Below are 12,166 nucleotides of genomic sequence, written 5' to 3'. Positions count from 1 at the left end.
ACTGGGAAGTTAGGATCTTAGGGAGGGCACAAAGCGCCCTCCCTAGGCCCACGTAAGTGGGGCAATGGTTAAGCCCCTGAGAGCACCAAGGGAAGGTGTCCTCAGGACACACGCTGAGGCTCTGAGTTCAGATGTCCCACACTGGAAGACTATTCACGATTATTGGAGGCAAGGCTGGGCGATAACACGGAAAATATTCCCTCTGAAGACATTTTTCAGAAGAGGAGAATTTCCAACAATTCTTTTTAACATGGCAGTTGTTACACCATTGCCGTAAATAAAAAGACATTAGAGGAAGCCATGTGAGAGCAAGACCTAGAGATACCAAGAGAAGGTGGTCAAAGAAAGGTTTTTTTCTTCACCCTACTCTCACTGCTGATACACATCTCAAGATCAGCCCTACCCCCAGACCCTGGGACAATCTAGTTCCAGTCTGCATCTTCCTGCACTGCCAAACTTGGAGTAGGGAGGCTATTTTACTAGAGGAGGAGGCAGTTTCTTATTCCTGTCATAGTTTGGCAACATCGAGCACAAACCTAATCTTTGTACTTTCTCCCCTCAAAGTTGGGCTGCCAGATTTAAGAACAAACAAAAACAGCACATCTGTTACATTTGCGTTTCAGATCAATAATTTTTAGCATAAATATGCTCCAAATACCAAGTAGGGCATGTTTATACTAATTAGAATTTGTAGTTTATCTGAAACTCAAATTTAACCTGCGGGCCCTTTGAAAAACTTACCTCGAGGGGTATGGCCAGAAAGCTACAGGGAAAACTCAGCAACAGCGGGATGGACTCTAGAATTCCTCCCGAAGCCTTCACTGTACCACTGTACCTCACAGCAGACACAACACCTTGAAGAAACTCTTGGAAAGCCACTACAGATAGAATATTGGACATTCCATCAGCTGCACAAAAGCTACTACCTACGTGGGGAAATCCAGTTCAGACCAACAAATGTAGGAAATGAGCATGCTTATCCATGTTTACCAAAGCAACAGCAATGTAGACACATGCAGTATCTTCACTCTCAACTGCTTTACGAGCTTCCGCTTCCATTTAGAGCGCTGCAGTGGCAGGCAAATGTTATTACTATTTTCTCAGGAGGAGATAATTAAAAAGACAAAGGATGAATGAAGGTGGTACACTTGATAATTGGCACAGCTGATACCTAAACTCAGACCTCCCATTCTTTATGTGCCAACTCTGAACTCACCAGTCCAGCATTCATGGCTTTTACTCCAAGGCATGACCACCCACGTCTAACGAATGTCTCTGTGAACTGTCATCATTGACTAGATTCCTAGCTCCGTGCTCTTAATTCAGAGGAAAATATGAACATCATATGTATAATATAAAAAGTATGAACCATTTCCTTCTTCAAAGTCCAACCTGAAACTACAAGGAAGGTGGGGATTCTGAGGGATCTACGAGTAGGAGGGTGTTCAAAACATCTGGCTGAATTTCTAGAATCTTTTTTTTTCAATTTGGGGGAAAGACAGTGAAAGAAAAAAAACAAAAACAAAAACAAAAACAGAGCTGCTCAGGTGGAATGAGTGCCAAACACTTGCAGTACACAACCTGTAAACCTTAAAGAGACACGCTAAGGCTGAGACCCCATCATTCTGGTCAATAGGTTGGTCTTGCTTCCAAAACTCTAGAACTCTAGATCCACATCTTAGAAGAAAGCAACTGCTGGGGAAATGGTCTGGAGGATTCTATCTGAGGAAGAACACACTCCCCCAGGTAGACCCAAAGATCACTCAGACAAGTAGGCTAAGCAAAAAGCCCTGGCACTGTCTCCCAGAGGCTCCTTTCTGCAAGGGGAGGCAAAGGCACAGTGGTTAGAAAGGTGGGCTTTAGCTTCACACAGAAGTTTATGTGTCTGAGCTCTATTTCTTGCTAGTTGTCAAGTTGTGGGCACGGAACTAAATCTGAACCTCAGTTTCCTTGGGTATAAAATGGAATAGAGTTAAGGACCTATGTCATGGGTTTGTTCTGAAGATTTAAAAAAGTAATGCGTACGGCCATACCGCCCTAAACGTACCCAATCTCATCTGATCTCAGAAGCTAAGCAGGTTCGGGCCTGGTTAGTACTTGGTTGAGAGACAACCTAGGAACACCAGGTGCTGCAAGCATTAAAAAAAAAAAAAAAAAAGATGATGCATGTAAAGCACTTAGCATGGTGCCCGACACACAGTAATGCCTCAGCAAAATCTTTTTAGAAACTGTCATTAAACCTAAAAATCGTTTCCTTGTTGTCAAAGAGCCTGGCTCCAACTCCAATTCTCTGCCATGGAAATTAGACTTGCGGTTCTCTGAAATGAGTGAAAACATCCAGATGAGTTTAATTTCTTCTCACAAGGATAATCCTAGGCCTTTGAAAAAAATGTTAATAAATTCTGTCTACACACAACAATCAAATGCTTTCCAGTTTAGTGATGGTTCAACTTAAATGATGGTTTACTTCTACCCCTTTCTCTCCCTTCATTCCTTCTGGAACTCCCATTATCCATGTTATATGTTTGATGGTTTCCCAAAGGTCTCTGAGGCTTTGCTCATTTTTCTTCATTCTTTTTTCTTTCTGTTCTTCAGACAGGATAATTGCATTTGACCTATCTTCAAGTTTGCTGATTCTTTCTTCTGCCCGCTCAAAGCTGACGTTGAGCCTCCTAGTGAATTCTTCATTTCAGTTATTATATTTTCAACTCCAGAATGTCTATTCTTTAGACATGGTTTCCTTTTGTTCTTTAAACATATTTAAAATAGTTGATTGACAATTTTTGTCTATTGTGTCCAACATCTGGGCTTCCTCAGTAACAGTTTCTATTAACTGCTTTGTTTCCCTGTGTATGGTCCATACATTCCCATTTCTTTGCATGTCTGTAATTTTTTGTTGAAGCTGGACATTTTAAATACCATGTCAACACTGGAAATGAGACCCCACTCCCCACACTCCGTACCTAGAATTTGTTGCCATTGCTACTGTTGTTTACTGACTTTCCTGGACTAATTTTAGAAAATCGGTATTCTTTGTCATGTGCAGCTACTGAAGTTTCTGCTCAATTAGCTTAGTGGTAAGCTAATGATTAAACAGAGATTTCCATAAGTCTCCAAAGACCTCCTGTGTGTGTGTGTGTGTGTGTGTGTGTGTGTGTGTGTGTATTGGGACTTTCTCTCAGAAATCCAGCAGGCAGGTGACAACTCTGCTTTAACCTTCACTTCCTGCTTGCATAGAGCCTCAAGGTCAGCCTGAGGTGAGAGGGTAGGGCTTGCTTAGGTCTTTCCTGAGCATGTGCACAACTTTGGGAGTTTTTCAAAGCCTCCATGGACATCTCATTTTCCAGATATTTTTTCAAGATCTTTGGCCCACCTCTTGTTCATCCCAACTGGTATTACTACCTCAGGCAGCTGTGATGTTGAAGGCCTATTTTCAATAAATGCTCTAGAAATAGGGCTTTCCCACTGAGCAAGCTGAGTCAGGTCAAATAAAAGCAAGTCCTCTGAATGGGGGCATTTCCAGAGACCTGCCAGACAGCTCAAATAGTGACCTAGTGATGGGACTTTTAGGGAACTCCAAAGTATTTTGCCCTCTCCAGTGTCTGTGAGGCTGCTAGCTGTGAAGGCTACCACCGAGCCTGGAAGAAGGGAATCAGAGTAGGGCAAGTTAAAACACAAAGCTCATTATTCTTACCATCATTAAGCCATTTTCTTGAATAAATGTCCCTTAGATTGTTACCAGCCTTTGGTTAAGAGCTCTGAAGAAATTAATTTTGACAATGCTTGCCAATATTCTTGTTGCTTTCATGGAAGAACAGATTATTTAAAGTCCTGACTACACCATTTATTTCCTGGGTTATCATTTAACAAAATAAATAAGGAACAGTGTTCAGAAGTACAGGATTAAAACAACACTGCCCAATCGAAGACCATATAAGCAACCAACCATACAAGGAGAAAAAGGAGTTGCTTCGCTCACACAACATGCCCAGAGCTGAGCCCTCAATGACCAGAAACAACACTGTTACTGGTATATTCTGTTTTTGTTTCTTGCTTTCATGGATCAGTGACATGACCCTGCCATTGATAGTCTCCAGACCTGGAAACTACAACCTCTAAAAGGAGATCATTGCACAGGTATCACCACCATCACCATTTTCATTCCTAGAAAAAAAGTTATCATGCACTTATCTACCCTAGAATCCCAAGGTAGGCCTCAAATACCATGTTGTCAAATCCAACATAGTCAAAGGTTAATGCACTCATGATGTTTAACTCTAGGGAAAAAGTTCTTGGAACCATGGAATTCTGAGTCTGGAAGGGACACCAAAGGTCATCTGGCTTCACTATCCATCTATGTAGTCTAATATGCCCCACAATTCCCCCCACCCCACTAAGTGGCTGGTCCCCTCTACACTTTAATGCAGTTAAAAGCAGTAACAGGCAACTCATAACTTCATTAGTTGAACATCTTAAATATTGGAAACGTTGTCTTTATACTGTGGATGAATGCAGAGACATACTCAGAACTGAGAAGCTAGAGAGAATGACCCTGAGACCTTGAAGACTGATCTGGTATCTAGAGTTATTTCAGATGAGAGGTCACTTAGATATTGTGTATGCCTGAATAACTTAGGTGTGCCTCTCTACTCATGGATGATACCACCTCTTATCTAATGCCTAAGCAGATAAATACTTTGAGGTAAAGGTCATTAACAAGCCTAAAATGAAACCCTGGCACAATTCTAAGGACTATCAGCAATTATGGAACAAACATCAAAAATGTAGGTATCAGAGTTAGACAAACCTGTGTTTGGATCCTGGCTCTGCCCTTTAAAAAGCATGTGATTTGAAAATCTCTGAGTTTCAGTTTCCTCATCTATTAAATAGGGATAATTATAGTACCTACTAACATGGGTGTGATGGAAGTTAAATATAGGCATGTGTGAAAAAGTCCTGGCACATAGTAAATGTTATTATTGTTATAAAACATAGTTTGTTGAACCTATTGAAAACACAAGTTTAGAGACAACTGAAGTTTCATCAAAAATAAGTCATGTCAAACCAATCTCATTTCTTTTTATATGGTCACTAAGCGTGTTATACAGTTGTTGACTCTTGACTTTAAACTAACTGGTGGATTAAATGGTCACACGTAGAATAGATGGCAGGACAGTTGGGTGGGTCTCTTTAACGGAACATCGTTAGGTTCTGTCCTTACCCTGGCTGGTCACACCTTCTAATTAAAGCAATACAGAAAACACCATGCAGGGAAGGCAAGCCAATACACCAGCATAAATACCAAATTTATCTTACCAAAAGCCAAGAAAATGAAATGAAAGAGGGATGTTGTCTTGCATTCAGGTTAAAAAAAAAAAAAAGATATCGATGTTATAAGATGAGGAAAGATTGGTTGAGGAGTGGTTTATATGAAAAGACTCATGTGTGCATTCATTCATTCATTCATTCAATATACACTCTAGGCCAGCCACCCTTGAGGAACTATAAAGATGAAAAGACATAAATCTCTGCTCAAAAGGAGTTCACAGTCTAGTGAGAAGACAGATCTGGAAATGGAACAGCACAGTAAGAGAGGAAAGGTCACCTAATACTGCTTTACAGCAATGATACTGGGATGAGACTTGGAGGATCAGCAGGCATTTGTCAGATAACCTGATGCGGGAAGAATTGGTTTTCTAGGTGGACTTTACAAAACACATAAAGCTCCCGAGACACAGCTGATTCTTCTAGTTGACCCTAAATAATTACTTTACATGCACATTTGAGATTTGAAAAAAGTAAGACACACAGACACATCGCGCCTCTCGTCTCACATTCCAAGTTGTATGGATGTCTGGACACATCTGTACCTTACCATAGGTGATGACAAGCAGCACGAAGTTGAGGTTTTTGAAGAGCCGGATGATGGAACTTAAGTACGAAGCATCAGGGGATGCCAAGGCATAGCTCAGGGACTGGGCCCTGCTGGGGGGATGTTTAGGCTTCTCCTTGAATACTGGAAGGAAAGAAACAGACAGACCACTGAACATCCCTGTGATCCCACCCCAGCAGAACTGACACATGACAATAGCTGGCTCCATCACCATTTCCTAATATTCAAAAGAAAATAGTAATTCTTCAGTTAAATCCTTTACAGGTTCCTCTCTTGAAGCTGCTTTCCACTGTCTGTGGTTGGCTGAATGAATGGTCTATTGATTACTTTTTCTTAATGGCCTCTGGACAGTTGCAATCCTAGGTAGTGTTCAAGGACCAAAGAGTCCCATTATAACCAGCAACAACATACCACAGAACACTGAAAAAACACAATAGTAACACATGGTAGACAGGAAGTGAGAGCTGAGGCTTTGAGATTAGGGAGCCCAGTTAACACCCGAGCATCAGATCTCCTCCCAAAGGGAAAGGGATTGTATTGTCCATGCTTAGCACACGGCACATGGCAGTCAATAAACATTCCCTGAGTAAATGAAAGGACTTCTTCTAATGGAAAAATAGGAGTCCAGTCCTAGTTTCTCCAAGTCTAAACCAGATATCTGCCTCACAAAGGGACAAGAGTGTTTACATATTCTACCATAGGAGTGGCTATTCTGATATGAAGAGCTAGGGAGGGACAGTGGGAAAACTATTCATTTTATATTTGATTTTCAATACAACTGGTAAAATCAATTGAACTGCACTGATGCTATTCAGTTATCTAGGGTGAAGATCAGATTAACCAGTTCTTTTGACTAAACTAGTCCCCAATTGGATCTAAAGCAAGCACCATGTGGCCTCCCCCACACCGCAGGAGAACATTCTTGCTCCATTTAGAAGTTCTGGAAATGAAATTTAATGTGCTAAAGATCAAAGTCGTCCCTCCTTTCCTCCCCCTACCACCAAAAACCCTTCAGCCCTGACTTCAGAGCTCTGCTTCTTTCTGCTGCAGAAGTAATCCGGGGTAATCTCCTCCTGGATAACTTCCTGCTGTTGGGAACCTCTCACCCATTGTCTTGACTATTCACCTTCCCTTCTATCAGAGGAAAGAAAGTAAAGCAAGTGGCTATTTACCTCCGCAACAGCAGGTTCTTGCTCAAGGATGTGGCAACCACAAACCAGAATTCAGATAAGATTTTTCAGTTCTTTACTCAATGAACTACTATCTGTGCTTGATAATTAAATACTAAAATATAGAAATGTCCTAGCTCCAGGATTTCAACTACAAAGAAAAAGGACTTCAGCTGACACAACCCAAGAATTTGGAGCTGGGCACATTACAGTTTGAAACAAAGTCTGGCTAAGTAGGAGGGTCCCTGGCTGGATTGTTCTCCCTGCTCTCATCCATAGCTCGACAGCTTCTCGCCTTTCCAGGAACACCAGATACACTGTGCAAGACATCCTGCCGGCTTTTAGAAGCCATTGGGCAGCCTGTTCTCAGCTTGGACCCCGAGATGGAATGACACAGTGAAAACAGTTGAATGAGGTACACAGTTATAAAACTGTTTGACTCTGGAGGTGAGGCCGGAAGGAAGGAATGAAACCTTTAACACGTGAATGGAACTTTCAGATATTAGGAAGAAAACTGGTTAACCTTTAGACAGGTGACTAACTGAAAATGAAAACCTCTACTCTGCTGTTTCTGAATTTATCACAGCCCAATGTACTGTCACTCATGATAAAAGAGGATATAAAATTATATTATCCATCAACTCTATGGTAATGAATGGTAGTTAGATTTATGGTGGTAATCACTTTAAAGTGTATACAGATGTTGAATTAGAATGTTGTACACCCAAAACTTATATAAGAATTTTTTAAAATTATATTAACCAAATATCTCAATTATTAAATGTGCATGCACATAAAATTAACAGTAGCTATTTAAGGTTGGTGGTTGGGATTAACTCACACAAGGCTAAATTAGCAGTCATCCTTTTCTTTATGCTTTTTTATATTTTCTAATTTTTCCATAATGAGCATATAATTTTAAAGCATTAAAAAATGTGGTACCCAGGTATTCTCAGGTGAATCTATGGCGTTATTAGTGTTTGTGAGTTAATTCTGTTTTGTTTTATTCCATAAATTTATAGTATGGCATTAGGTAAGTTTAGGCTTAAATTTAATCTCTAGCACTTACTAGCTATTTAACCTTGAATAATTTTTTTAATTTCCCTAAGTCTTGTCTTCCTCTTTGTTAAATGGGACTGATAATGGTACCTTCACTCACAAGGTTGTTGATTACACGAGATCAGGCATGCATAGCACAATGCCCGTGATATTATAAGTGCTCATGGAGTTTCTTCAAAGGGATCATCAGCCTGCCCATTAATTCTAGTGAAGTCATATTGGGGAACTGTTTAATTACAAACAAACCTTTTACTGAGCTGCTAACAAAGCACACTAGACAAGCTAGCACTATGCTGGGGGCTAGGGCTCAAGCTAAAGCATTTGAAGACCATTAGAAGCCTGGCTTCCAGTTTATGTAAATGTCCACAGTATTCTAAGGCCATGTTCAAGGGCTCCATCAAAGCCAGCAGAACTTTCCTGTCTCCCCACCCCCCAGCAGTCTGCTAAGGAACTTACCGATGATGACAAGGATGAAAAGCAGAGTGGCCACACCTCCTATTATGTAGAACATGATACTGATATGGTAGGCAAGCTTGTCCTGGTCATTGGTATTGGGCACCAAAACAGGAGGGACCAAGAACCCAATTGCAATTCCAAGCTATAGAAGACAGAAAGTCATCACAGTCACCAATGGCCGAGAGGTGACAGCACACGTTTGAAGAGACTCCTAATAAGAAACATAATCCCAGTCTTTCTTAAAGCCCAAACAGGGACTGTTTCCTCCCTCAGGACACCAGAGAGAACTTTCTTTTGATTGATAACTTAACCCACACATACCCCTGACCACCCTCACCATCGATACCTATTGAAAAAAATCATAGTTGGGGCTCTCGATGCAGGCCGGGTCTTCTCTGGCTGCAAACTAATGAGCAATGGCTCCTATACTCCTCCCATCTATGGTAGAGTAAAACAATGTTGACTTTTTCCTGTGCCACTTAACCTCTTGGTTTCACCAAATCTGTTAACTGGTAGCTCAGAGATCAGCTGGGGGAAATTTTTACACCTATAACCCCAAGAATTTGCATTCAGGAAGATATGGAAGCCTAAAGTTATTGCCACATTTACAAACATGAAAGCTCAAGTTCATTGTGTAAATAACTTAGCAATTGACAAAGCATCAGTAGTGTGAAGTCATATGCAGCTGCATACATTTAGAAACACAGGACACGGGCACATGCACACTGGCTACACACACACACACACACACACACACGTGCAAATTAAAACATCTCATACCTGCCTTAGAGTTCAAACTCAAGTGACCTGACAGATAATGTGACTTGGGTATTTCTGAGGTCAGAAATGCCTTGAATCAGTAATGACAAGCTGTGACAAAATTCCCAAACCCCCTCTGCCACATGTAACACCAAAGCAGAAATTAAAAAACAGTCTGAGAACTCAGGCAAGCTTCAAATTCAAAGAATGAAGGCAGATAAGTAAGTCCTTTGTCTTAAGGTCCCACTTTTCCATTATTGTACATGAAAGAAAATGCAGGTAGAGAAGCGATTTGCTTTCAGTCCGCACTACAACACCATTTGTCAGCTGCCAATCTGCTGACCATAGTGATTGGTTTTCCAGCCTGTCAATTATAGCCACTCAGGGTGGACACTAGGGATTCTCAGCTCTGAAATATTCACTGAAGTCATCATCAGTAGGCTCAGTGTAGGGTTCTTCCAATGTATGCCAATATAAAATCAATAAATCAAACATCTTTAAAGCATCTACTATGTCAAAAATATTCTGCTTGACATTGTAGGAGATACCAAGATGTATATGGCCAGGGTCCTGCCTCCAAGGAGCTTTATAATCTAGCAGGAACGGTGGGGGAATTTAAAACAGAGAGAAAAGATAATAAAAATGGTGATATTTGTGTGTTGAAATTATAGAATGTTATGGTTTAAAAGTTCCTTTGTCATTCTCTATTACAACTTGATTATTAGAGGGCCACATGGAGGCTAAGTGAGGTTAAGCTCTAGAGATTAAATGACTTGTGAAGGGTCATATAAAGTTCCAGCAGAGTTCAGATGAGAAAAGAGATCTCTTGGCTTCTCAGGCCAGCACCTCCTGCATTGGGCATAGCAGTGCCCTCCTGGGCTAAGAACCTTGAGAAAAGCATAAGTGAGCAGGCTTCTCCAGAAGAGAAGATATTTTATGTACTTAGAGCTTTATCTGATCCTTGGTCACACTGATTTGTCAGAGTTGAGTACGGTTTCTTAACAGCAGATCTTCAAGACTTTGAAGATAAAAACCAGCCGCAGACAGAGGGGTAAATGTAGACTTCAGAGCTGGGAACCTGGGCCCACTGCAGGTCTTATCCGGCCTCCTAAGGGTCTGGGAGTTGGAGATCAAAGTTAAATGGAATCCTGAAGGGTCCCTTTTGTAAGAATGAGGGAAGTTATCAGACACTATCCAAGGCTCTGTGATTCTTTCATTCACAAAAGGACCCTGACATAGGATCACCTAATCACCAGTAAACTTTTGCCTCGAGAAATAAAGATGGAGAAGCAGACTGGGACACTCAATTTTCATTTTCTATTTTATTTTTGTGCTTTCTGCAAACTCAAAGAGTGATATCTAAACACTGCTGCAATATCAGTGGTCATGAGCACTTTCAGAGCAAATATCACAAGTAAAAACACATCTGTGCTGCCTGAGGGCTTTGAGTAATAGGAAGAAGCCATACTTTGTTTAATGCATCACTTGGCCCATGCATTTAGCAGAGCAAAAGTGAACCCAGAAAACCACATGACCGCATCTGGATAAGAATTCTCACATTTAACCCATTACACAAACAACATGTGTTCTATCAGCTCTGAGAGCCACAGAGCCACTGTCCTCATCTCCATCCACAATAGGTACGTGATGAAGCCTGGAGTCATGTCTGAATCAGAACTGTGGCAAAAAGCTGTCCCCCCAAAGTGTTGCCTGGTCACGAATACTCCTAGACTATCAAGGGAGGACCCTGGGACTTCCACAAAAGAAAGTGATCTCTACGTCAACACCATGGTGAAGGCTTTGGTCCTAATGGAAAAGGGATAGAAACATTGGTCCCCATCTGAGCCTTTTGCTAAGACCCCAGGCACCTTATCTCCTGATCCAGGCCATTGGCAAGGTGAACCCTGACTTCTTGGTAGGAGGCAACCACCTCAGCAAATAGGTTCTCACGCACCCAAACTCATTCCTCCTCTGCCCATTCCTTCCCGAGGCATTTCTGCTATTTAGAGAAAGGCAAGCCCGCACTCAGCCCCTGTTGCCTCATTCTTTTCCCCTAAGCAAGATCAGAGTCGGGAATGCTCTCTCAGATCTCAGGGCTCCTAGGAACTGGCTCCCTGGCACCAAGGGCCAAAAATGTCCCCTTACTGGGTCAGCAGCTTTCCTGCAGTAGAGTCCCTCAGCTTGAAGGCTTATTTCAAACTTGGTCTCCCTAGGACCTCCTCGAGAGCTCACACCCATGTTGTTCATTTTAAAACGAACCCCTCACCTTTCTTCCTTCCACCTCGACATTCCTCGGAGACATCATCACTCTGATACAGTGGTTGAGGGCTCAGGCTTTAGGATCAGAATGACCTGAGTTCAAATCCCAGCTCTCGCAGCTACTAGATGTCTAACCTTGGCACATGTTCATCCACCTCATTGTTTCCTAATCCATAAAAAGAAGATGATATTAGTTACACTATCCAGCTCACAGGGTCATCCTGAGGACCAAATGAGTTTGTTTGAATGGACTGTTGTTCAGCAGAATGCTTTACACCGAGGCGGCACTCGCTACCCATCTGCAAGCCTGCCTCTTCCCCCCAGGCACTCTCCCACAGCCATGGGGACAGGAAGGAGGGGAGAAGCCACCGGGACTCACAAGACACGCTTGGTTAACTTACAGTAGTCACGCAATCCACCCTCCTCTAGTTCTTTTCCTCTTCCTTCCCAGGCTGCTCCTCTATGCTCTTTCTCAGTTCTCAGTTACCCCTGACTCCGCCCTCTTACATCAATCCACCCTGTCCCAGGCCTTCCCAAACCTTTCTTGGAAGCCCACTTTGAATCTGCCCCC

At 42.0% G+C, this 12,166-nt stretch overlaps 1 protein-coding gene and 1 pseudogene across 3 annotated transcripts in view; one reads left to right on the top strand and one right to left on the bottom strand.

Moving 5' to 3' along the window:
• The window catches only part of FLVCR2 (FLVCR heme transporter 2), a 49,213-nt gene that overhangs the window by 16,321 nt on the left and 20,726 nt on the right, over positions 1 to 12,166 (bottom strand). For 2 of the 3 annotated variants that reach the window (XM_016122561.2, XM_016122562.2), the window contains exons 2-3: positions 8,578 to 8,719; positions 5,876 to 6,016 (exon numbers count right to left, since the gene is read on the bottom strand). In XM_016122561.2, coding sequence (XP_015978047.2) covers positions 5,876 to 6,016; positions 8,578 to 8,719 — 283 coding nt within the window. Of the gene's footprint in view, positions 1 to 5,875; positions 6,017 to 8,577; positions 8,720 to 11,602; positions 11,762 to 12,166 lie in introns of all 3 variants that reach the window. The other variant, XM_036238723.1, reaches the window with a different exon arrangement.
• Positions 2,020 to 2,138, top strand: LOC118600820 (annotated as a pseudogene).

Source organism: Rousettus aegyptiacus, unplaced genomic scaffold, assembly GCF_014176215.1.
Source record: "Rousettus aegyptiacus isolate mRouAeg1 unplaced genomic scaffold, mRouAeg1.p scaffold_m13_p_3, whole genome shotgun sequence".
Lineage (NCBI taxonomy): Eukaryota > Metazoa > Chordata > Mammalia > Chiroptera > Pteropodidae > Rousettus > Rousettus aegyptiacus.
The sequence above is the reverse complement of the archived record's forward strand: the minus strand, read 5'-3'. Positions and strand labels throughout refer to the sequence as shown.